This window comes from Tinamus guttatus, unplaced genomic scaffold (genome assembly GCF_059628265.1).
Source record: "Tinamus guttatus ecotype Peru unplaced genomic scaffold, ASM5962826v1 Tinamus_guttatus_pri_ptg000281l, whole genome shotgun sequence".
Lineage (NCBI taxonomy): Eukaryota > Metazoa > Chordata > Aves > Tinamiformes > Tinamidae > Tinamus > Tinamus guttatus.
This window is the reverse complement of record NW_028288815.1, coordinates 612,735-639,577: the sequence shown is the minus strand read 5'-3', so window position 1 is coordinate 639,577 and position 26,843 is coordinate 612,735. Positions and strand designations below refer to the sequence as shown.

General features: G+C 41.4%; 2 protein-coding genes across 3 annotated transcripts; one reads left to right on the top strand and one right to left on the bottom strand.

The window, feature by feature from the left end:
- Window positions 1-1,313: 1,313 nt before the first annotated feature.
- On the top strand, window positions 1,314-8,140 carry TEX30 (testis expressed 30). Its single transcript, XM_010214111.2, has 5 exons — window positions 1,314-1,344; window positions 2,947-3,177; window positions 4,710-4,761; window positions 6,620-6,825; window positions 7,920-8,140. Exons 1-5 carry the CDS (start codon window positions 1,327-1,329, stop codon window positions 8,091-8,093), a joined length of 681 nt encoding a protein of 226 aa, XP_010212413.2. The 5' UTR covers window positions 1,314-1,326; the 3' UTR covers window positions 8,094-8,140.
- POGLUT2 (protein O-glucosyltransferase 2) lies at window positions 1,480-22,337 on the bottom strand. 2 transcript variants are annotated; one of them, XM_088527342.1, is made up of 10 exons: window positions 22,148-22,337; window positions 20,283-20,488; window positions 19,691-19,896; window positions 18,849-18,926; window positions 14,501-14,673; window positions 13,480-13,717; window positions 12,681-12,890; window positions 12,169-12,258; window positions 11,523-11,627; window positions 1,480-1,578 (listed from the first exon to the last, which is right to left on the bottom strand). In XM_088527342.1, the coding sequence occupies exons 1-10, from the start codon at window positions 22,309-22,311 to the stop codon at window positions 1,525-1,527; spliced, it is 1,524 nt and encodes a 507-aa protein (XP_088383468.1). In that variant the 5' UTR covers window positions 22,312-22,337; the 3' UTR covers window positions 1,480-1,524. The 2 variants fall into 2 exon arrangements, with proteins under 2 accessions (XP_088383468.1, XP_088383469.1); XM_088527343.1 differs by lacking the exon at window positions 1,480-1,578 and adding an exon at window positions 11,048-11,293.
- Between the last annotated feature and the right edge of the window lie 4,506 nt (window positions 22,338-26,843).

Genomic DNA, 26,843 nt, shown 5'->3' with positions numbered 1-26,843 from the left:
GAAGTCCCAAGTTTAGATCATGGATAACATCCTTCTTTAATAAACAACCACTGTTTCTTTGGCCTATCAAATCTGTCAGAGGTGCCTACATAGGCTTCCTGCATCTCTTTATTCTGAAATAAGAACTGAGATTGAGGTTGAAACTGCATTGTCAGAATAACAACCAAACCTTCTTAATCTGCATCTCATTTATAAATTCTTTGTTGGTGCATGGTATTAATCGGAACTGTGGAATTTCCAACCATTATGAGTATCTTTGGCACTGCTTTGGTGTGAACCCTTCTCCAACTAACTGCTAGGTCAACAGTAAGGAAAGCTCATGGACATTTTGTGTCCACCAGTCTGCAGGACACCCTGGATGTGAGTTGTGTCTCAGGTAACAGCTGCCTCAAGACTCTCTGCACCTATGAAAGGTTGAATCCATTAAAGTCATTTCCCCACTGACTTGAAACGTGTAGAATACATGTGAACTGCTTTGGTGACTTTCATTCAACTTTATGCCTCAATTCCTTGTTTTTGCTCTATGATTTTTAGGCATTTCTAGGAAAAACACAACTCCTTGTCTCCTTCAGCTTTATTACAGGTAAACTTTTCCATTTCCATCCTTAACACTTTCATGCTACGGTAATAATGTCTAGGCTTGGAATGTGGCTTTAACTGTCAGTCCCCAGTTAAAGCTAGGCCAGCAAGGACCATCACTGAGATATGGGCTATGTCAGAACCTATCTGCGGGGTAAACTCATGAGACCTGAATATTTGCATCATCATTCATAAAATCCGCACACCAGCCACAGCACATTTATTTTCCATTAGGTTAATATGTAAAAAGTAGAGTCCAATTTGGTGATGATGTCTTGTAAACCACAGACAGATGATTTCTAACTAAATAATTTGCCATAGAGAATTTCAGAAAAAAAAAAGAAAAAAGAAAAAAAGTTGAAATATTGCAAAGGATGTTTTAGGATATTGGTGACTAGGCACCTCCCGGCGGCCAGGAGGCGGGGCCTAGTCCTCCCGTGCAGCCAATCACGCACAGCCGCAGCCCTGTAGGGCGGGCAGCGGGCTGTCACTCACGTGACGTCAGGCGGAGCCAAAGGGCGGGAGGGGCGGGAGTGGTCACGAGCGCCGCGGGCGAATCAGAGCGCCGCTTCGTGCGCGCATGCGCCTCAGCTCTCCTGCCCCGCGCTCAGCCGTTAACGGCCGCGCGTGGCTGAGGCGCTAGTTCCCCGCGCGGGGGAACTGCAGCCCAAAGAGCCGCCTTGGCTTCGCGCCATTAGCGGCGCCTTTACTCCCGTATTCTCCCAGAGGCTGCTGCTCTCCCAGAGAATGAGCAAGCACGCTGAGGTAACGGGTGGCCTTCCTGCACCTACGCTGCTCCCATCGCGGGGAGGCCTTTCCCTGAGCACCCTGGTGGTGCTGTGGATTTGGTGAAAACGTTATAATAAGCAGTCATTGCGGCTCTTGGGTGGCCTGTGGCTTTGAGTGGTTTTCCAGGCTTGTTTCCGTTAACCCTGTGGCCTTTACTTAAAAAGGAACTATGAAAGAAATTCTGGCAATATTTGGTTCAGAGTTTAAGTTCTGCAAGCAAATGGAAATGAGAAAGTAAAAATATTTCAGACAGCACTACTTGCAGTGTGGCGTTCTGTAGGTTTGCATTCATGCAGTTTGTAGAAAATGTGTTTATGCTCTTGCAATTCTATTTGTGTTGCTGCTTAAAAAAAAATAAGGTGAACTGGCGTCTTCTGTTGTAGGCTAACAAAATGTTTGCAATTCTTGAAGCAAGTCCTTAACACAGCCTTACTGTTGGAATAATCATTTAGTCTGCATGTGCCTGCCCTTACCTTTTGGATAACAGTACCTGTATGCTGCATGAAGATAGTGTGTTCTGCTTCGAAAGTTTGCAGATGCTCAACTTCTTTAAACAGCTGTGGCAGAAGACATAGAAACAATCTACTTGGAACCCATATTTCAAATTTTCCATTACGAGTTTAAGGTGATTCAGTTTGTGGCACCTACAAATCCTTCCTAGTGAGTCATACTAGCTTTTATCTGTGTTGCCAGTACTGCATTTCTAGGTGAAATTCGAAGTATGGTGCTGACCAGTGGAGTCCTGCTTAGCTTGGTATCTTCCTAGAGAAGCGACCCTGAGCAATACCTCTGTAGCCAAAAAGTGATGGATATTTAGATTTCTGGTGTTATTTCTCTGCATGTATATGTGTGACCACTTAATGCTATCCAATTTTTGGCACGCCATGTTTGCATTCCTGCATTTCAGCTGAGCAGGGAGAAGGCTATACAGGTGTCAGTTCTTTAAGGCAGCTCATGGTCACTACCTTGGTTCCTCTGTTTGATCACTGCCAAGAAAGAATATTTGAGATGCAGTGGCAGCTGTATATACAGAGGTCTCCTCCTAGTCGCAGTATGTTTTCCTCTGCTTTCAAGAGAAAACTCAACTAAAACTCATATATTCAAATGCATTTGCTATGGTGCTTCATTTTAGTGTTTTCCCTATGTAATCAAGTTTGAGCATGCAGTGCAATGCACTGCAGTGTGTGATCGGAACCTAAATATTTTTTTGACGTAGGGAATTGTAGTTACAGGAAGTTATTTAAGTTAGCGGTTGTATTTAGCACTCAGGTAGATGTAGAGATACATGGACGGTCTGGTAAGAAGTCAGCTTATGCTGTGAAAGATGCTGAGAAGCTGGGGAAGCTTTGGTTCCTTCATTTTCTATATGGGGAAACTGTGCAGAGTGCTAAGATGTTTGCTCATGACCACATGGAAAATCTTTAAATCAAAGGTAGAGTTACTTTCTTGCAGTGCCGTCTAGTACTCTTAAACAGACATGATTTTTTCCCTGTATCATTTGATTTTCATCATCATAATTTATAGCCTGAAAATAATACTTTAGTTTCTCTCATATTTTTTTTTTGTATTTGTTTCTAGGTTAAAGTGAAAATACCTTTTGGAAACAAATATCTGGATGCTATTTTTTCTGTCCCAGCCAAGACATTGACACATGGACTGATTCTTACCCATGGAGCGGGAGGAGATATGAATTTGCCTCAGCTGGTTTCTCTGGCAGGCTATCTTGCATCCCGTGGAGTTCTGTGTCTGCGGTTTACTTGCAAAGGCCTTAACGTTGCGTATAGGGCTAGAGCATACAAAACAGTTGTGGTAAGAAGTGACCAGATTCTGTCAAATCTCAGACCAATTAATATGGTGTATTTCTGGGGGGCTATACCTCTTTTTTTTTTTTTTTTTTTCTTGATTTGAACTATTCTCAGCCGATTGAAAGAATATGATCCTGCCTGCCTTTGGATTTCTTAAATTACCACCAGAGATTAGGAGAAGGATATTTGGCAGGAGAGAATTTTTAGCTGGGAAAAAATGAAAGAATTTTGGCAGGGGTAGGGATGAAAGGTAGGGTGTCCTGGGTGTTTGGTGAGGAGGAGGGGAAGAAAGGATGCAACTTTCAGAGGGGATTTCAAAGAAAATAAACTAATCCTGGAATTGTGCAGTGTCTCCAAGTGTTTGACACTGACAGAACAAACTTTGGGAAAAAGAGCAGGAGACTCTGGGATGCAGAAGGTTTTGGGTCAGAAGAGATTGGAAATAGCATGTGCGGGGCTCTAGATACTGAAATAATTTTTGGTAACAAAATCACTTTAAGCCATTACTTGTTTCTTTTTATTGCTACTGATTATTTAAGATGTTCTTACATACCTAGATTTTGTTAAAACGAAGAACGTTTTGCTGTGATATTATCAGCTTAGAGTTCTTAATCCTTAGTGTTAGAGTCCCTGTTGTTGAGGGTGTATGAGAGAGTGAACCATTCCCCTGGTTATCTAGGGCATGGGAAGGTAATCTGAGCACTTCACATCAAATCCAAGATTCAGTTAGGTTTGTAAGGACATCGGATATCCTTACGTGGGGAACTGTGTCCATATCTTAAATAATTCATTTGCATGAAGCCACTGTGAGCATTAGCCCATTGCTTTGAATTAACAGGCTTGCTAGTATTCATGCGTCTGCTGTATGATATTTTTCTTCAAAGTATAATGTTGTTAGCCACTTTATGTTAATATGCTAATGCACGGCAGTAGTTTAAAGGCCTTTGCTAAGATAGTTGAGTGATTAAAAATATCCAATTAGTTTCTTCTGTAAACTGAAAAATTCAGCAACTGAATTTCTGTCAAAAGCAACGGATTGTGTGTCTTATTTTACCTTATATTTTCCAACAAAAAGATTATGTGACCTTAAAACCCTCCGTGAAGTGTCATTGTGTTAGTTTACTGTGCTGTGTGATGAGCCAAAAACCTAAATGTGGTCTGTTGCTATAACTAGGCTGATAAACAGTAATTAGTTATGTTTTGGAACTTGATAGCCAATCTGAACTTTCAGACTTGCTGAGAACTAATGTGAAGTTGCTCATGATTATTACTCATCTTGTATTTTTGCTATGAAATATTATGTGGTTATTTGTGTGAAAAACAAGCAAATATTGTATACATGTATCATACACATATATGAAATGTACATATATCATATATATGCATAAAATATTGTATATATCTTTGTTTAATTAGTAATGGGAAATGCCTCCCATTTCATGTTTAGTAGCCACACACAGGAACAAAACCCTTCAGCTGTCTTAATGCTGTGGACTTGGTGACTTGTAATATTTTACTTTTTCTTTGTTTCTGTAGGAATATTTAAAGCTCTCTGACAATTATAAACTTTCAGGTGTCTTCCTTGCAGGTAAGGTTTTCATTATCTATATTTTATCTGTTTATGTTTTTCTCTCTTATATCAGTTTTAACACTTGTAATTACAATAACAATTGTAATTACTTGCTTTTGAAGTCTGGTATAAAATGAATGAACTTCAGATGTGGCAGACAGGTTTTGGCCTGAGATAGGCTCCAAACGCTTATTGTTTAGCCTGGGAGCAAGGTAAATAAACTCTCATTAGGTAGAGATACTACAGAACATAGGTGCCAAGTCCACTTAAATCATCTGCCTTTGGATGTTGTAACTTGGGGCTACATGCTCTATGGCTGGTGGATGAACCAGGTAGGTTTGCAACTCAGTTCCCTAGCAGCTGTGTAGACTGGTGCTGCTGCTTGGATCAAAAATGGGAATATCCAGCTTGACATTTTCAAAAGAATCCCTTGGGAATGTGGTTGTCTAGGCCTATTCACCATGCTTATGGCTGCTGCAGATTCTGCTCCAGAAGAAGGAAGAAAAGAGCAATAGGCCGTATTTTCCAGCTTCTTTGAAAGAAAACTTTCTTCTCAAGTGATAGGACATGTGTATGGGATTACTACACGTCTTGAAGTGTTCCAGTTACTTGCAAGTTGCTGTTCTCCCAAGCCAGACTTTGGTAAATAAATCCAGTGGCAGATAGAAAATCAGTTGTGTTATATGAAAAGTGAAGTAGATGCATTCTACCCTGTGTTTCAGTTACTACTGTGCTATATAACCAAGTGGGAAATAGTTTAGCTAGAGGTTAGTACAAGAATTGTTAGATGGCTAAGGGAGCAGCCAAAAGAGGGATTAATGAGCTAGTGTTGGATGCTGATGTAATTCAAGATCCAGTCTGGGAACTGATCTGTTTAATTCTGCCTGTTAACAAGCTGGACACAGAAGATATGTAGTAATTATCTTTTTTCTTGGCAAAAAGTTGGAAAGCATGGCAGTGCAGGGGCAGCTTGGGATGCAGTATGGGAAGATTTTGCAGTTTTATTTCATCTTAGATGTTTTCTCTTACAAAATGCAAAAATAAATGATTGGGTTCCCAGTACATGTTGCTGACTCCTTGGAGGTGACTAGAGTTAACTAGATAGCGGAAAATCTGAGTGTCCTCCAAGTAAGCTAAACCAAATCCACCTTAATACAGGTTAGTCCCATTGGAATCAACCACTCGTAAAACTCAATCTTAGAGCATCATAAATTCATATGCCTTTTCTTCAAGGAGATATTTTGATACCTCCTTGCTGTTATTTATGCAGTATATAAATATATATGTTATTTATCTCTCCCTCTCCCGCCCTCCCTTCTATTTTTACTTTTTAGTTTTAGGCTGAAATTTGAGGTGTTCATAAACACTTACTGGATTTGGTTTGAAGGCAAGGGCCACAAAACTTTGTTTTTACTTTGAGCAGATTAAAGAAATTACAGAATCACAGAATGGTTGAGTTTGGAAGGAACCTCTAGAGATCATCTAGAAATCTTAAAGCAGCATAAGGAAATCAATGCAAGATAATAGCATTGTTGTTTAGAATTTCAAAGGTCTGGAATGTAGGGCATGTTTTTTTTATAGGATGAACTATTACACTTTCTGGTATTCCAAAGGATCCCTCTTTGTTTCTTTTTCATTTTTTTTAAATAGTGAGGTGAAACCATAATATAATCAGTCAGTTATCTCATCAAAAAAATACTTTCATTCATCAACTTAGTGGAAAATACTAACCAGAATTTCAGTATCTCTATCATTTTGTAATGCTGGTGCATTGAAAAAAAAAATAGGATTATTTTTAGGAATTGTTTATTCCAATAGAACATAGATAAGATGATAGTGGATAGACCTTGTTGCTTTATTTTTACATGGGAGAAAGGCTGTTCCATGGGTTCACGAGCTGCTGCCTCAGTGATACGTCAGCTTAGCCAGGATGGTGATGATGACTTCATTCAAGGATTAGTGTGTTTATCGTACCCACTGCATCGACCAAAACTTCACTCCAAGCTCCGGGATGAGGATTTATTATTTATCAGGTGTCCAGTGCTGTTTGTTTCAGGATCAGCAGATGAGATGTGTGAAAAGGTGAGTATTGCAGTAAGTGCTGCTATGAAGGGCGGTATGGAGGAATAGGAATTAATCTCAGTGACTTTAATATTGGTGGCCCCACTGTGACTTTGATTAATAGTCTTCGCTAAATATATATTTTCTGAAGGAAGCTTTGGGTGGGAAATGTCTGTATCAGAATTAAGAAAATCTGAGGTGCTTTCTTTTGCTGCTCAGCATTTCTGGCTCATGTTTGATCAGATGCTGTAATAAATTCATTTTTAGGCCACTAAAATATTGCTGATTTCAATGTTTTGTCTTAATAGGATAGGTTGTACCAAATTATAAAAAGTATGTGGAAGGAGAGAGTTATTTGCTGTGCTGTCTTAACTGTACTGTACTATGCCCTCAATCTGCATTTGTCATATTTTTGTAACACATTTTTCCAGCAAAGCAGTTCTGCCCCCAAGACAGACATCTGCGAAAGAAAGTAATATTTTTCTTGAGATTAAAAAAAAACAAGTGTTTAGTGATCAGATTATTATGTTTTTCTGCTTGGTTTTCTTGCAGGGTACGTGTATGTTGTCCTCAGTCTTACTTGAATTTGAGACTGCCTGCTTAGCATTTTCCATGCCTGGACAGTTTGCAGGGAGTCGTAACACTTTCATGAGGGATTGCTACCAAAATTAGTAGTAACCAGCAGATACTTGGAGTGCCTTCTTAATGGGGGAAATCTCAATTCTTTCTGAGCTGGCTTATCATTTATCTTAAGCTTACCAGGAAAGTTGCATAGCGTCAAGGGTAGTCTCTAGGGAACGGCACTGATGTCCTGCCCTTGCAGACAATTCTGACTTAAGTTCTATCATTCTGTCGTGTCAGGGAAAGAACCTTCACAGGGCTCTAAGCTTTGCAATTTTTTGAAGTTCTGAATTTCTGCTATTTTCAGCTGAGTGACAGACTGACACTGGGGACTCACCTTTTAATAAATGTCATTACTGAATGTGGGATTGTCTTTCACCCAGCTCATTTTTTCATTTGCCTATTATATTGTTCATAGGTAAAGAAACAGCTGTAATGGCACAATTCTTAGCATCTAGTTCTCTGACTTTTCCCATTCTTGATTTTCTCTATAGCAATTATTAGAAGATGTGGTGAGCAAAATGAAAGCCCCTAAAAAAATCCATTGGATTGATAAAGCAAACCATGGGATGGCAGTTAAAGGACGAACAGCAGACGATATCATGGAAGAAATAAACACACAGGTTTTCTCCTGGCTCACAGAAAACATTGAACTGGAGCACAAATGATTATCAATTAAGTAATACATTAGGATAACATTTCCAAATATAGCAGATTAGAGTCTATTTCTGATAGATGATTCTTTGAAAACAGATATTTTGGAGAGGTCTATATATAAATGCAAGTATAGTTTTGTTCTTCCTTTAAAAACAACTGTTTTACACAGTTTTTACATTCATACAAAGTGTACCAAATACTCTGTAATGAGGCAGCATGCTTTTCTAGATCTCCATGATAATACCTGTATACATTTTATTGATTGCCAAATTACCAAATACCATTACCAAATAAACTTCTTTTTTTCCTAATATTCAAAGTAATATTCTGGGTGAGGGGGAATCTATTTTGAAGTCTCTGAAGCCTTAAATGTTTTTTATTTCTGACTATATAATTGATGTTAGGCTCGTTTGGAAAAGATACTTTTCAAAATGTTCTAAATGAGATGTTATTCTACTGATTTGTAGAACCCTCCGAGCCTGCCCTGCACGATTGTCCAGTATGGCTTGTACCCCCACCTTTGTGCCAGATCCTTGACCTCAGCCCACTTCAAGGGCTGTGGCAGACGTAGAGCAATCTCCAATCCTGAGCTCTGAAGCCTGTATGTACTTGGTGTGTTCTCAGCTGCGGGCCTCCCCACTATGGGCTGGGGATGTCCTGGTTGTTGGTATAGCCAAAGAATAGAGCAATATGCTCAAATAACCAGCAAAGTACAGAATGCCAAGCTGCTGTTATAAGTGAATGCACAAAGGGGAGCCGGTTTGGAGTTGAGTCTTCCCTTGCTCTCTACTGGATTGGACACGGTGGATCTAATAAAAACATTCGGTCCATCTGAGGGATGATAACAACCTCTCTGCTGGGCTTGAGAGTGTTCCTGCATGTGTGTGAGGTGTGCAGTGAGCAGGACAGGGCTGTCTTGTGATGGGGTCAAACTCATCTTGAAGGTGAGGCCTGTGAGCCTTGAACCACCAGAAGGCTTGTTCAGTAGCGGCTCAGTGTGAATGGGGACTTTGGTGGAAGCTGTTAGGGGTTGTGCGACAGCCACTCTGTTGGCGCACAAAGTAGCGTTGTGGCGTTGCTGTTGGTTTTGTGGGAAAGAAAACCTGTTTGCCCCAGGAAGATTTTCTGAAACATGAACTTGGTGCACTTGGCTGTGGTGGGCCGTGTGACAGAGGCCATTTCTGAAATGGGAGAGGCTCCTGGGGAAGATGTTGTACTGGAAAGGCCACTTTCCTGATCAGCCTCATGATCTTCAGCATGTTGTGCATCCAGAAAGCATTGATAAGGGTCCCAGGTGATAATCAGCCATTATCCAGGGGCCTGATACCAAGGTGCTATTGACCCTAGAAATCTTATGCGCTGCACCTTTAGAGCAAGTACCAACTGTCCCAAGACGCCAGGGGCATATTTTGCATCTTGTCTCTAAAGGCCCGGAGATCATCATCTGGTTTTGAGAACCTCCTCCCAGCAGGAGATTTGGCAGACCTGGGCCTTGCAAAGAGCCATGTTCTTGCTTTCCTGGAAAATGGCCGAAAAGCTTCTGTTCAGCTGAGCCCTGATGCTCAGCTGAAGGGCTGGCGAGTCCTGTAACAAACTTCCTGATGTTGTCTCCTGAGGGCAGGACTCGTCTCGCTGCCAACAGTTTCACCAATCTGCTCCTGTTTTTCTGATAGGCTTATAGGTTGCTGCTACAGAGGATCAGGCTGCAGGGAAAAGTCAGTTCTAGCCTGGAGGTCCTTCCTGGGAGCAGCTTTTGTGAATGACATTGCAAAGCTGCTTCAGTGTGCTCCGAGTCAGCCCTGCTGAGCTCAGATTTCTGCAAGGTTTTAGTCAGGAGATTGGACAGATAACTTTATTTTGGTGTTGTAACATAAGCTAAAGTCTTCAGTGATATTTTTTTTTATTATAGTTCAAAAATACAGGGCCTAGGTGGCCTACCAACTGAGCCAACAAAGTATTCATTTTATTCCTTATTGTCCAGAGTAAACAATGGAAGTGACTTTTCCACAATCACAGAACCCAGACGTGGAAAGAGCATAGCAAGCTGGCCTGATTTTTTGTTTGTTTGTTTATTTGCAAATAGGGTCAATAAGGCTTAGTGCTTGTTTATTAGCCACGTGGAAGAGATTTCTGCTACAGTACAAGAAGGACCTACAGTAAATTATATATGACACTAAGCCATCTCCTCAGCTTACTAGACAAGAACCGCTTCTATAAAACTACTTTGCAGACAACTGTGTGTTGGCAGTGTTGGATGTAGAAGGCTACTGCTAGCAACTAACTAACTACACTTGTAGTCTTATTTCTGCTATAGCCAAAATAATCAATAGTCAGCTAAAAGTTAAATGTTGGTCAGATATAATATTCCTCCACTGTTTTTCACAATGTTTCTCATAAATGTTGATCTCCCATCAGTAATGTTATTTAATAAGCACAGGATACAGCTAAACATTTGCAAATCTTTCCAAAAGAGACTTTGAAAGAAATAAGCCATATAGGTTTTAAATTGACTGGCTATGTAATAATGAAGTAAAACAAATTCTCAGTTTTGGCTAGAAAGGTATTTTCTGACTTTTTATAAATTTAGACTTGACTCTTAATCTACCTACATAGCATTTTGAGATCATGTTAATATGATAATAACAGTGGAACTACTTGAGAATTTTCAGTAGAGTAGGTATTTTTAAAATAAAATAGCCTTGAGAAATGAGTTTAGTTTCAGTAGTCACTGTTAAACTCCATTTAATTATCTCATTATTGCCAAAGAACACTGGTTCTCTCAGAGGGAACAAAGTTACAGTCTGAGAAAGACCATTTTGGATAGATGAATGGGGTGGGAGGTTGCAATTCCTATTTAGCCAGTTTTGCAGAACACACTTGTGAATAGCCCCAGTACACCAGACAGGTTGTGTTTAAGAAAGGTATCTGCATTTCAAAGGTATCTCAGAACAAGCACACCTGACTCTGATATGAAGTTGTTTTTTATTTAAAAAATTATAAAAATATTTTAAACAAAGTTCAATGACTGCATGATAAAAAGAATGTGGTGGTGGTTGGTTTTCTTCCAAACATAGATCATGATGTAATAAACTTCGTAATAACCACTGAAGTTTTAATTCAAATTTCCCTTTTTTCCTTAAGAAGGGATTCTTAATGTGGGCAAATATTCAAAAAAAAAATGATTTCATTTCTGTCAGAGTTCATCTTTGGTCTGTAATGAAGAAAGAACAGTCATTTTTTTTCAGTTAATTGTAATCTCAATTTTCATCTGTCTAGTGCTGTAAATGCTCTAAGGGGGAAAATAAAGTTTCCAAGACTAGCAGGTTTTAAGACTGTGGTAACTGACCCTATGCATTATTGCACAACAACTGCACGGGTTTCACTGCAAATGAACTGAAGACAATCAGCTCTTGCACTGCATTTAACGCTAGGTACTGTACCTTTTTTCTGTGGCAAGTACATGGGAAAAGGTCATCATCAGGCTGCTGCACTCTCTCCATGCCATCTCTGATTTTTGGCTCATTTACTTGTAAACTGGAATATTCCTAGTTAAAAAAAAATACATTATTAGTTCATAAACTTGTTAGATTATATATGTGGTTGCAAACGACTGCAACAACTCAGCTGAATAATTCTGTAAAACTAATGTGGATCCACAGTCTCTTTCTAAACTTCCATCCAGTGTCACAGGAAGGGTAAACAGACACTTAATCATTGACAGGAACCCCTGTGGGTGCCTCACTGGAGTTTCAATATCTTGGTGCTAATGCACAGATATTTTCAGCTGTGGTTCACAGGGTGTATGTCTGATGTGGAATTCTTTGATCATTGTGGGCAACATGTTATTGCAGATTAAATCAAGATTTATGGGATCTGATACCTTCTCTCAGTTTACCAATACAATATTAAGAGGTTTCATAGAAAATAAATGTATACAATGTTTATAATCCAAGTAAAGTTTTTAACTGCTGCAGTTTGCTTTATGGCTTCAGTGCTAGGTTGGCCAATTTCCAGCAGCTCTGTCCCCCTTATTTTTTTCTGTGAAATTTTTGTTTCAGTGGAGGTAGCAGTTAAAAACATACTAACCTGAAAAAGTTTGAAGTAGTAACAAAAAATATGATCTCCCATGAGATTATTTCTTGCAAATTCTTGTCCAGATTTTGCAATATTTTTTGCCTATGAAGAAAACAAAAAGTTTAAAAACATTATGTCATGAAGTTATTTCAGGATGCTGATTCTGCTTCTAGTGTTAAATATAGCACTGATTGTTTACAATAATTAATGATTTATTTTTACTTAGTACCTACATGCCATGAATTGGGTTGTCCATAAAATAATAACATAATCTCTTTCATTTATCAATAGATTTAATTTAAGCATTCTTAACTTTAAAAGGCATGAATATAAAAATAATTTTAATTTCTCAAAAAAATCAAATTCAAAATTAAGTGTAGTATTATGTATTGCAAAGAAATGTTTTTCTTACTTATACAGGTAATAACACTCATTTAGAAATCCTTCTAATAGATTTTATTTTAAACTTATGCAGTTTTTGTTCTCTTTTGTCAAGAAACACTGCATTATGAATACATATTTACCTCTTCATCATGCTCTTTTGCCCACTGTAGTTTCTCTAGTAGGTCACTCAGGTCACTTTTAAATGGAATATAGTGTTTCCATGGCTGCAGCTCATTATAAAAATGCTCATAGTAGATGGAGTCTTGCTTTAGCACGACACTGTTTCCTGCTAGTAGATAAGGCAATCTGTATGCTGCCACTGTGCCATCAATATTAATTTGATATTTATACTGAAAAAAATGACCATAAGTTATTAACAAACAGAAGATCAGAGTAGCTTGGTTAGGTTTTGTTATTCTGAGGGCACTGGGTATTACTGACTTGCTGATATTGAGAAAGGTAGGACTGGTTAGGCAAGCATCAAATTTTAAGCAGTTTTTGTTATTTAGTGTGGGATTCATCACAATGCAGAGTACACAGGGAGGCCCTCTTCACCAATTACGTTCTCCGACAATTCTTGGACGCTCATCCTCTGATGTGAGGGTAGATGTGCCACTTCATCCACTGATTTTTCTCACTATGTTAGTTATGTTAGTAGTCCTGATCACTGAATCAGGAAAAAGAAATAAAAAGGAACTTGCAGTTATTAGATTGCACAAGGGGGTTTTAATGAACCTTTAGATGCAAAGCAAACATAATTATCTTCAATCTAAGAGCTATACGGCAGCTAAGCCCACTGGAGGGGTATCTAGTCATGCTTGTTCATTGGTGCTGAGGTGGAAAACTGCAATCCTTTGTTATAAGCAATATATACAAATAAGTTATTGATAATCAGAAATATTGAGGACCTAGTTCTACAGAAAGCAATTAGTGACCTACCTTAAAAAAATCAAAAAACGAAATGTGCTTCACAATAGGGCCATAAAGGCTTTCATCGTGCTTAAAAAAAAAGAAGTTTGTGAAAGCAGCATCTATGATCTCTGGATATTTTCTGCTGAGTTTTACAAGCTCAAGCCTCTCTTTCCGGCTGTCACGTCCTCTCCAGAATGCTGTGGTATTCTTGTCCTCCCAGGGCGGGCCCGTATTAGCTTGAACTGACATCATATCCAGACTGACTCTGGAAGAGGAGGGATAAATGATTTAATAAGGGAGTCTATCAGATTCTTTTCTGTAATGCTACTTAAATTTATTTCATTGCCATTATCTGAAAGAATTTACAGCAGCAGTATATGAGGTCAGTCATGGTACACTCATATATGCACTTGCACTCCTGGTTTTTTTCATCGATAAAAATAACTTGACATTCGTTGTGTAAAAGGTTTGTGGCAAACAGCATCAGTTCACTGGTGACAGGGTGTGTGGAGAGGATACCTAAATAGATGGTAAATAGATTCAAAATGGATAGTGAAGGTATCTTAGAAATTGATTTTGAAGTATTTCAAGATAGCAATACAGCTGTTACCGGGAACATGAATCAAAATGGGAGATGAGAATTTTGGCTAAGCAGGGCTTTAAAAAAAAAAGATTCGATTCTAGGAAGATAGTGAAGAAGGAGACCTGGCCAGTTATCAACATGTTCACAGAGTAGAAAAAAACAAAAACCACTAAAACTCCCTTGAAATGTTCACTTCAAGTGCAGTTTTCACTGACTTGACCATATTCAGATTAATTTTGATTTCTAAAATAAAACAGTGAAGTATATTTTAATATACATAATTCACGTTATAGAATGCAAAAATTGTTTATATTAAGATATTAATTACATATTCCTAGCCTATCTGCAGGCTATTAATGTCTGAATAAATAAACAGTAAAACAGTTAACATATTGGTAAAGTAAATGTCTTTTTGGAAGATTATTCCCTGTAATAGTTCTGTGAAAAATATAAGTGATTTCTTACCTTCCCATAGTTTCCAAAACTGAGTCTGTTAAGTCATATGTTGGCATGACAATATCTTTTGACTCGCTGGACCCACACCATGAGAAAATAGGGTGAAGGGTCTGCGGAGATTTCCTTTTCTCCAAAGGCCAATCCCCCAAATTAACAAAAAATTCTACATCTGGCATTTTCACCTACACAAACACAAAAAAGTAAAGGTGTACTTAGACGTACTTTAGTTAAAGGCAGCATTCCTCTGCTGGCATCTCAACATTTTGAGAACAACGGCAACTGCAAGAATTACAAGTTTTTTCTTTGTTTAAGTATTGCACAAAATCTTTTGCACAGTCCATAAGTTGCACTGTGCTCTTGACTGTATGAAAAACTGTTGTTGGGTGGTCGACTACTTTTCTGATGTATCAGTGAACTGATCTGATTTGTCACCTACCTGCACAGGGGTGAGATCCAACACAACAGAAGTAACAGGAATGAACAACCAAGATGGAAAGACCACATTTAGTCAACACTAGGGTTGGTAATTAAGCATAATTAAGTGTGGCATTGCATCCTTACATTTAAAAAATACTGAAACCATTATCTGAAATCACATCTCAATGTGCAGTAGCAGCCAAAAGACTATCAAGATATTGGCCATTGCTAGGAAATGTTGTGAGAACAGAACAGGGGGCATAGTTTTGCTGCTATAACAGCCTTGATGCACCCAGCTTTTGAGCATTGTGTGCAGTTCTGTTTTTTGCATGCAAAGTAAGAAAAGGTACAAAGAAGGGCAGCTCCTCAGATGGGGATCAACCAGCTGCTTTGCAAGGAGTAACTAAAAACGTGGGACACTTCAGCCTGAATAGCAGAAAGCTGAAGGGAAAATAAAACTGAGTGTTACAGAAGCTTGAATGCATGGCCAGTGCAACTGCAAAACTCCCTTATCTGTTCCTTGTTCACCCTCTTCATGATGTTTTTTTTTTTTTGTAGACAAATCTCTACATCTCCCACAGTTGCCTTTTTCAAAGCAAAAGCAAGACAGTCGAATCAGCCTGTCTTTATGTGCAAGTCATTTGACATGTGAACACCCTTGTCACTGTATATTCCTTTTCGAGTGAAATGAGCTCTGCACACAGTATTCACAGGACAGAAAGGCCATGGGTTTTAATACAAAAACTTTTTTCTTTTCTTCTTGCTTTCTTAATAATTCATAATGCAGTATTTGAATATTATGAATATCTGATCATTAAGCTGTTGTTAGAAAACTCTTGGAATAGCATCAGGATCTCTGTCCTGACTAGTATCAGAAAATTTAGATATCGTGTATGATTAGGAATATTTTGTTAATATTATGTCACTTTCTATATGAGAAAATAGTTTTTCTGAAGCAAGAACACTTTGAATATAACAGGCTAATAATTCACAAATTAAAATATATGCATATAAAAGATACAGTTATAAGTATAAAGCCTAAGCATGCCGACTCCTTGCAGTATTAAATATATGAAAAGATTTCTGCTTTTAAACCTCTTTATTCCTGAGGTCAGGACGGTTGGACATGTTCTAACATTTCAGGATTTTTTGGTGACCCATGTACATCTTATTACATTTCTTTCTGGATAGATATAGGATTAATCATTTCCCAAGTATCAAACCTGGGGTACATACTCCTAAATGATGGAAGATACTTTCTCTAGCCTGATGTTATATGAAAAACTTTGCCAGACAAATCTAGAAACTCTAGAGAGCCCCAGAGCAGTAGCTTTTGCCTTCTGATACACACTGTCAGGAAAGGTTTCATTGTGTATCTTCATTTCAAAGGGAGCGTGGATACACTTTCCAAGCTTCAGCAGTAATCTTAGTTAGTATAGTGCCATCTAATGGTCATTAAAAATTACAAATTACATTTTGTCTACATCAGCAGTAACAAAGCGACCCAACAGGTTAAATTTTCTTTTCCAAACCAACCACTGTATTGCTGTTCAATCGCATTACTGAACAAAAAATCCTGCGCCATCTGTTGGAGATGAAGCAAATTGTGTTTTCTAGGATGACAAATGTGATAAATGTGGAGTTAACAAGTCTTTTTCCAACACAACCTATGTTGCTGTGATGAGATTTAATTCCATTATTTATCTTACACTACTGCCTTAGAGAACTGCTTCCTTCCATCTTCCACAGAGCAACCTTATAAATAATCAAAGACTATCTTCACATCTCCATCAGTTTCTGTGAGATGAAACAATTCTTATTTAAATGAATCATTCTTTTTACGTCTAGTTGTTCATACCACTTTCCTCTGCAATGTCATTACCTGAACCATTTTGCAGCAGAAATTACCACTCATTTTAATTGTCTGGTTTATTCTGCCTTGATGTAGTATGCTGCCCCTTTCACATGGTTTACATGCACCTTTTCAAACAGTTTCTCTTAATAGTCAAGAACATCTTTAATTCTGATGCTGTTCTGCAGGGTGCCTGCAGGTTTTCCTGACTTTATGTTATCTGTAAATTTAATAAGTATATTCTCTATTCATTGTTCAGTCAAAACACTAATAAACGGGGACTGGACCTAGGACAAATGTCTGAAGAAACATTTGGGACATCTTTCACCTGTGGCGACTATGCTCTAAGAAACATTTTCCAGCCACGTTACACAGTTTCTTCTAATCAAAGTTTTTCTATCTCATTCATGAGAAACTCAATAGACTTACCCTCAAAAGCCCTTTCTAAAATAAAAATATTTGTCATAATACACATACATGAAAATTAGGTTTGGCTTGCTTTCTTCATGGTGACTGCATGTTGTTTGATACCAATAAGCATAAAAATAATATCGTTATTTTTTACACAGATTTCTAAGTAATTTAGTTAGGGAAATAACTGCAAACTTTGATAGCTCCTGTCTCTTCCTCTTTCAAAGAGGAGTACTGTGTCATTTTTACAGACAAAAACAGATACTGTTTAACTCAGATACCTTCCTATTTCTGAAGCTACTCTGTGTACATAATAATCATATGTATTAATAATGTTAATGGATATTTCAGTAATGTAAACTAGTGTTCATTCCTTTAATTCCTTCCTGCACTTCAGGTCACTGGAAAGCTGGTTCCTTACCCAACTTGGTCTCTTCCAGTTCTTGCTTTGGAGAATTTGTCCTTGTGGCCTTAGTATTTTTTATTAGTGGCATTAACAACTCTCTTTTTCCTGATAGCTCCTTTCTATCTTATGTTTTGGTATGTGATTTCAGTTCTCTAGGGTCACCTTTCTTAGCGTCTGGACTTACAACTTAAATGCTCTGTGTTTGCACTGTGCCTTGAAGAAAATGCACCCCAAACTTGCAGCCATTTCTGCACGTGATGCCTGAGGTTTCGGTGTCAGGACATCACTACCATCATAAAGATATTCTGGAACTTGTCCAAAGTATAGAATCATAGAATCATGGAATGCTTAAAGTTGGAAAGGACCTCTAGAGATCATCTAGTCCAACCCCCTCTGCACACGCAGGGTCACCTAGAGCACGTGGCACAGGGCTGCATCCAAGCGGGTTTGGAAGATCTCCAGAGAAGGAGACTCCACAACCTCTCTGGGCAGCCTGTTCCAGGGCTCTGTCACCCTCACTGTTAAGAAACTTTTCCTTAAGTTCCTGTGGAACTTTTGATACTTCAGTTTGTGGCCGTTTCCTCTAGTTCTGTCAGCGGCCACCAGTGAAAAGAGGCCAGCACCATCCTCCTCACTGCCTCCCTTGAGGTACTTACAGACAGTGATTAGATCCCCTCAAAACCTCCATAGGGTGCCCTACAGGTGTCCCAATCTGTGTGTGCTGAAACTTCAGTTTTTTTTTTATTCCCTCTGCCTCTACGTAGAGAACATAAGGGTTTTTTTTTTAGATGCCCTAGCAAAGAGCCTGTGTGGTGCATTTTGCTTATAGATGGGGGACCTTTCCTACATGCCACAAGGAATTTTGGTGTTCCTGTTCAACCCTTCCTGTCCTATTTTCAATGCATGGAATTTAGTGAAGACAGATATAAAGTCTCTATTTTTTCCTTCATCCTATAAAATGGAATAGCAAGCACAGATTTTCTTCTCTTAGATCCTACAATATGGCTAATTTACTCTATACAAAAAAAAGAAACTCTTAAAGCCTACCTGACTCTGCTAATCAATTAACATTTGTAATATTCTGTATACTGTTTATAGAGCATTCCAGAACATCCCAACTTCAACCAGAAAAAAATCCATCTGATCTTTCAATTATTAATCAGGAACAAAACCATCTTATAGTAATATAGTAATAAAAATACCAAAGTGTATTTATTGAGCTCACGTTTCTTTAAATTATGACACATAAATAATTGTATAGATGTACTCACTTTTCTTGTCAAAGAAAGAAGTATGGCATCCATGAAAATTCTGAAGCCAACGTGTTCCCCATATGTCTTTATATAAACCTGAAAATAATCCAAAGTTTTTACTGGACTGGTGTTTTCATTTCAGAGAATAGCTGGCATAATTTGAAGCTCTTCTAACTTCATAGTAAAGATCTACCCAGACAGATAGTATGATTTTATCTATACATGTATGAACCTGCTGGGAAGCTTTAGAAATGTTGACTCTCATAGATCATAAGAAAACAGGAAAAAAAAAAAGTGACAAGCTTTATTTGCTCTTTGCAGACATTCTAGATCTTCTCTTGTAGGCAGAAACTGGTTGCCTGGTTCTGGTGTTCTTTTAGTCTCATTTCCCTGTGAAACTCTACTCAAGCCAGTTTTTTTTTTTTTTTTTTTTTTTAAGTGAAGAACTGTGGCTCTGATCCTCAACAGAGCTATTTCTTTATTTCAGAATTATGCACAGCATAGTTTATTGATGCACATCATGACACTTCACAGCAGTTATTACTCAGAGAATAGAAAACTGAACACTAGCTCATTTAGATGATTCAGTTCTGTTCCCAGTTCTCATATTGAGTGGTTGTATGATTGTGGGAAGTAATTTGTCTTCATATTGCTTCAGCTGTAATGTCGACAGAACACACTTTACCAGGTATTATTGAGCTCATATTCAAAGTATTCAACTTCAAGGACAAAGAAGCAAACAAAGGCAGTTTCTTAAAGAACAGGTTTTTTTTTTTTTTTAACTGGAAAAAGCCAAGTAGCTTAACAGATCACTTGCCACCAGATTCCAGATATGTACTTCACATCAACTCATACTGTACCTCGTTATCTTTGATGGTGTAATGACACAAACTCTGTCTTTGTCCAAACCTCTGTGGGATTTCCTTTGCAATCTTATCTGGATCAACAGTGGGAAAATTCGCTAGGTCTCTTTGAATCTGTGGAATGGTCTGAGGGCAGCCCATGTCTTCCAGCCATGCACTGCTGTCCTCCTGAGGGCAGTCACAGTTTTCATGGTAAACAGGTCCTTTTAAGAACACAGTTATTAGATTATTTTAATAAGTCAAACTATCAAGCCACTGAGATCAGAACAAAAGGGTCAGACACATCACTGACTGTTTAGGGCTAAGCCCTGTGCAACTCTGCAAGGACATGTTCTGATTCCAGCAAAGCCAAGTCTGGTTGCTTCTGCCTGAAAGTTTTACATGTACTCAGTATGCATTAGTTTCATAGTATTTATTTTGATTTTCTCTACTCAGTAGTATATGCAGAGCACTTATAACTGTACATAACTCCAGTGGGATTGGATAGTTCTCAGCATTTCCTGAGAAGCTCCATGCTAGTCCTAGATGACATGCACAGATTATGAGAAAAAGCCACAATATGAAATCTCTACATAGTGTTGCATCTTACCTTTTAAAATATATGGAGACTTTGCAACATGTTTGTCTCTCATTTTAATTTCTATCTTCAAGTTCTTGTAAGTTGCATACATCCTGTACCTTACAATGAAGGAACCATCTTTCCTGTCCAATACTTGCACGCCAACCCGAGTGAACTGCTCATCTGGAGCAGTTACCTTCACCTGGAATGCATTCTCCCCTGGCGACGAAGTGAACCTAACCAGAAAACAAGTGGGAGCTTGTTAGGAAGAAAACATACAAGCATCTTCTTAGAGCTTCATCTGCTCCTTTTCAAGTTGGCAGACTTCACTGAGGCTGAGTTTGTGACCGCATGTCCCAGTGTTCAGGTAAATTAAGACATGATTTTTTTCCAAAGACAGTTTTAATAGCTAACTTTGCAATGTAAGGAGACAATGTCCAGTCCTGTCAGAAGCACTAGGTTACGTGCAGTTGCCACTCAGATAGACATGAATACACTTCCGGAATTATTTGATGTTACATGTAGAACAGTATAGGAAATTCTTTCTTTCTTTTTTCGTTTATATGGAAACACAGCACATTTTAAATGCAGTACAGCCCTTTACTAGTAGTAGCCCAGATGCGGAGTGATGAAGAAGTACTAAGCATGCAGATAAATAAGGAACTTGGTGGTCATAAAAAAAAAATCATTTTACCATCTTAATACTTTCATTATTTTTTATATATATGTAGAACCAAAATATTTACCTAATGCTGTCTGGAGTACCTTCTAATTAACTATAAGGATCTGGTGCCTACATGTTCAAGAGAAATAGAGGTATACCTAGCAGTGGAAACGAACAGAAAATCTGAGAGCATATAATAAACTAATGATTTATTGTTAAGGTTTTGAGAAAGCAGAATAAAGTACGTTTTGCTAAGCTTTTAAAATGCTTTTCTCATCTCACATGAAATTTGGTACAAAAATGGTATAAAAGTTAAATTTTATATTAGCGCAATGAAAACAAGTTCTGAGAAGTTTGGAAAAGACTGCAATTACATACGAACTAAGATAATTCCCTACTTTAATCTTGCAGATGAGAAAAATCAAACTAATTGGACAAATTAACCAATGGCAGAAATAGTCTAGTTCTACGGATACCACCGTGGTCTTTTATTCCATCACTGAACTTGTCCTTACATTTTGTTGCACATTGTTTTTAGTCCAACACTGCACAAAAACACACATTTCTTATTACTGCCAGGCAAACAGGCCTGTTTGTTAGAATTAATTTAAGGAGAGTGTTAACATAGTATTTGACACCTATGCAAAGATTAAACTGGCTTTCCGTAGCAGAGCCATGTAAGGAGCCTTCAGCAATTTCAGCACTAGCAATTTCCCTTTCTGCAAGCAAAGAATAAGCAAACACTTACTTGCTAAGTAAAAGAAAGCAGTACTTTTACTAAGTTAGTAAAAGGTTGAAGTAGTTCAGGAGAGGTGCAAGTAGACAAGGGGGTCCCACTGAGGATGCATGGATCTGAATGGGAATTTTGGCATGTGGGTGCCACTGTGCTTCAGCGGGAGAAAGCACAAAGTTTCACATGCACCAACCAGAAAAAAAAAAAGGCATAAATTATGTGGACCCAGGCAGAGCAAATATTTAAGAATATGCTTGACTTCAGGAAAGCTGTACAGTTGAACACATACACACACACATACATGTATTATATATATATATGTATATGATCGGGAGGGGGGAAGGGGCAGGGAGGGGAGGAGGGAAGCTGGCAGGGCCAACTAGAGAGCTTTGCCATTCCCAGTGCGAATGGTGTCACCATCTTGATGGCAGCGGGGAGGCGGACATGAAAGTACAGCCCGCGGGGCAAGGAAGCGCCGTTTTAACCGACGTTACTTACTCGTGCCCGTCAGCGCCCACGGCCTGCACGTAGAAGTAGCGGGCGGGCAGCGCGGCCTCGGCGCTCAGGCCGGGCCCCCATACCCGCGTGTGCTCCGCGCTCGGCTGCCTCGCTGCGCCCGCCGCCACTGCCAGGGCGAAGCAGAGCAGCCCGAAGCCGCCCATCGGCGGGGCCGGGGAGCGGGCAGCGAGCGAGCGAAAGAGCGAGGACCGAGCGCCGGGGCACGAGGCGAGGCCGCGCAGCACGGAGCAACCGCCGCGCTGCCCGCCGAGCTGCCCGCCGCCCTCAGCGCGGCCCCCCGAGCTGCCCGCCGCCCTCAGCGCGGCCCTCAGCGCGGCCGCCCGAGCTGCCCGCCGCCCCTCAGCGCGGCCCTCAGCGCGGCCCCCCGAGCTGCCCGCCGTCCCTCAGCACGGCCCCCCGAGCTGCCCGCCGTCCCTCAGCACGGCCCCCCGAGCTGCCCGCCGCCCCTCAGCGCGGCCCGCCGCAGTCCCGCCCGCGGCGCCGCGGCATGAGGCGCGCGCAGGGGCCGGCGCCGCCTCGACTCCGCGCGGCGTCCCCCGGCTCCGCGCGGCCTCCGTGGGAAGAGACCCGGGCCACGCGGCGCTGCTGGGACTTGTAGTCGCGCGGCGCCGGGGACGGCCGTTGACCGTTGGCGGCGGCTGGGGGCGCCGCGCGCGCTCCGCCCAGAGCCCCCCGAGCGCCCCCCGAGGCCATATCAGGGTTCAGCGCTGCCTTTCACTCTCTTCGGTGTGAGAAACCGGGTAACAGGCAGGAAAACGTTGGCAAAATCCTGCCCGCAGTGGTGGAAGCAGAAACAGAGTCTTGCGACTAAGCTCTCTAGTCTGGAATTACCAGCATGGCTGCGTTACCACATTTCCCCCAATGTCACATATACCTGTGATGTACTATCGCTCAGGGTGCTGCATTAATACAAATATAATAATCCAAATAGCCACATGCCAGGGGAGGCACTAGAACTTTGGTGATAAAATCAGTACAACTAACCTAAGTCCACCGCATTGTCTAAAGCAAATCTCCTGTTTGAAGGCGTTATGTTCTGTGTTAGCAAAATGATCCAAATTCTATCTCTGTGAGCAAATTAAAAATGGTAAAGAGATACACAGTTCACTGAAGCATTTTGAACCACGACTACATTGATTGTCATCCTAAACATTATTCAACAAAAATATAAATAAAAAATAAAAGTATAAACCACAAATACATAAAACTAAAAAGATATAAATAATATAGCAGTATATAACATTTCTGAGTTATCGGCAAGAAAGCAAGCCAAGATCATTGAATCCTTATGGTTGGAAAAGACCTTCAAGATCATCGAGTCCAACCGTAAGCCCTTGGACACTCTGCCTGCTGAACAATGTCCCTAAGTGCCTCATCTACAGGTTTCTTGAACACTGCCAGGGACGAGGACTCCACTGTTGCAACTTGCAAAGGAACGGACTCCAGTGTAATGCACCAAAGACTGAAGACATTTTATTAAGCATCAGATAATACTTATATTATACCTTACTATTCCAGATACCTTATTTGTCTACAAGCACGCGAAGCACAGTTACTAAATAAACCAATAATCTAAAGGCTATGCAATCTGAGGCTATGCAACCAGCTTCTTGGTCACGCAGCAGCCGTTGCTTTTGCTCCTTGTTTGCTGATAAAACACCTCCACTGCCGTCCTTGATTTTGGCTATCCACTAACAAGACGTCCCGTACTACTGTCCCTGAAGCGGGCCTCCACACTCCACCACTTCCCTGGGCAGCCTGTTGCAGTGCTTCACCACTCTTCCCGTGTAGAACTTCTCCCTCATGTCTAACCTGCACCTCCCCTGGCGCAACTTGAGGCCATTTCCTCTTGTTCTATCTGTAGTTATTATGGAGATCGACCCCGTCTCACTACTAAGACGACTCAAGCTGGCCACATGGCAGTTATACCCTTAGCACATTTCTACATAGAGTTTTGCCATGATTTTGTGCTTTTGAATGATTTCATAGGTATATCCACATGTTTTTATGAAGGTAGGAGTGAAACTGTGAAAGCTGGAGTGAATCCCCCTCCCGGGTGGGGAGGTGGTTAATATTCTGTGGGGGTGGAAAGGCACCCAAAGCCACTCAAGAGAGAGAAGTTTAAAAGAGTCTTTAGCCTCTTGAAGCGGGTTGTGGTTAATACCGTTGAACTCGGAAAAATGATGCAACTTCTTCTGCGTGGAAGAGCAAGCACAGAAAGGACGTGTTAAGCATTGACACTGCTCTTAATACATGTACATACATGTTCAAATGCTTATCTTTGCCATTTAGCTAGAAAAAACTCGTGAACACGAAGACTCCTTTGTGGGAAAACTTCCATCCTAAGAGACAGCTCCAGTTTTGCTCTTTGCTGTTCTTCTCTTGATGAAGGAAAAAATACAGCAAATTAAATCTCATCAAGGAGTCTGATTTTGAATTCTGGAGGGACTTTATGGTTTGCATTTTGAAACACTGCAAATATGTTTATAGAAAGGCACATAAAAATCAATTGCTTTTAGAAAATCATAGGCTGAGAAAGGGCCACCAAGGTCAGCTAATTTAGACTTTTCTGACAAACAACTTCATCATAGAATGTCTTAAAAATTACCAAGCTTCAGCTGCAATATAGTTTTTGCCTCCTGATATTTATTTTATAAAATGAAACATAGTCTGCAGGTTGTGTTTTGCTGTGTGAAATAAGATGTTGTGGAGTCTCCTTCTCTGGAGATCTTCCAAACCCGCTTGGATGCAGTCCTGTGCCACGTGCTCGAGGTGATCCTGCGTGTGCAGGAGATTGGACTAGATGATCTCTAGAGGTCCCTTCCAACCTTAAGCATTCTGAGATGTTGAGACTATCTTTTTTCAACGTCCTTGGAAGAGAATCTTAAAGATCTTTTATTTAACAAGAAATGCCATAGCTAAAGACTTCAAATAATGTACTCCCTCTTCCTATTAAAGGGGGATTGGCACCTTAACAAAAAAGCGAAGTATCTATGAAGTAAAGGTAACATATTTCTACCCTCTTGTCTTCCTACCTCCCAGCTTTTCCTCCCCCACATAAATACTGCTCAGGGAATCTGTGTACACATTTGGCACTGTTTTCCAACACCCAAACAAGCTGCAGAATAAATTATAAAACCTAATTTTAGTCCTGCCTGGCAAAGCCAGATTTGTTGCTATCCTAATGCCTATAATTTGGCTCAAAATAAAAACGCTTTGGAAGCAGAACTGTTTAATTACTTTGAAGGCTGTTGGCCAGCTAAGGCTCTCCAGCTGGCGAAGGCTTGGGGCGATGCTCTCAGTTACGAGAGGTCAATCTCAGGACAAAGCCGTATAAAACTCTCAGTTTGGTGCATTAGAGGAATTTCGTGACGTTCCTCTGCCTCATCAGTGAGAGCTACGAGACATTTCTATGGCCTGGACGCAGCTGCCGAGCCTGGCACGCCGCTCTGTGATTCATGGGCAACAGCCATAACCGACACGGCCACATCTCTTGCTAGTAGGAGACTACCTGTTTTGATCTTCCTCCGTTTACTGCTTTGAGTTCACCATGGCTTGCGATGGCATTTAAGCAGCCATTTAATGCCTCAAGTCTGAGCGTTCTGAAATAGGCAGGTGACTGCACAGGTGCCCAGACGGGTGGCTTCGGGCAGCCGCACATATGTTCTCTGTCAGCACCTATATTTTCGTCCAGCAACAGGTCATTTGTAACTGGATTTTCCTGCAGCCAGACACTCATCAGAGCTTAGGCACCTGCCTGGCAGAGGCCAAGCAGGTAAAGCCAAATTTCTGGCTCCCTCCAACCATTATTATTATTATCATTATTGTTATTATTATTGAAAAAGGGAATACCTCCAGCCCACCCTGCCCTTCTCCCCCCGCCACTGCCGCCGCCAGCCGCTCCTCCACCGCCATCCCCGCCCGCCGGGCAGCCGCGGACGAGACCACGAGAGCGCCCCGGCGGGGGGCAGGGGAACACAGGGCGGGCGGGCGGCAGAGCTGCCCCTCGCGGCGGGCCGGGCAGACGACCCGGCCGGGCAGACGGCACGGCCGGGCTCGGCTCGGCTCGGCTCTGCCCTGCGGCACCGCCGGCGCCGCCGCGGCCCTACGCGGCTGCCGCGGCCCTGCGGCCTCCCCCCGCGCAGCGGCGGCAGGTGGTGGCGCCCGGCGGGGTCGGCGGCGCAGGTGAGCGCGGCGCAGCCCCCCCGACCCCGCGCCTCGCCCCTCCCGTCCCCGCGCATGCTCCGTTCGCGGCGCGCTCCCGCCACGGCGAAGGTAATGGCGGCGCCGCGCAGGTAACGGGCCGGGCCGCTCTCCCACCCCCTTCCTTTTCCCTTCCCCTCTCGATGCGGTGGCGGCAGGAGGCGGGCGGGCCCCGGCCGCGAGCGCTGCAGCCTCGGCGGGACTCGCCGCTGCGGGGCTCGGGCCGCGGGGAGCGCCTCCGGGCGCGGGCTGCGCTGCGCTGCGGAGGGGCCCGAGCAGCGGCGCCTGGCGAACGCCCCGGGGAGTCTCCCGCGTCCTGGGGATCCTGCGGCGCTGCCCGAGTGGGAGCCCCGGGCGCGCCCCCGAAGTGGGGGCCCTGTCAGGGCGGTCACCGCGCCGGGCGCGCGGTCAGCGCGGCAGGGACCTGCCCGCGAGCGCAGCGTGGGGCTGCGGGATGTGCCTTGCACCGCAG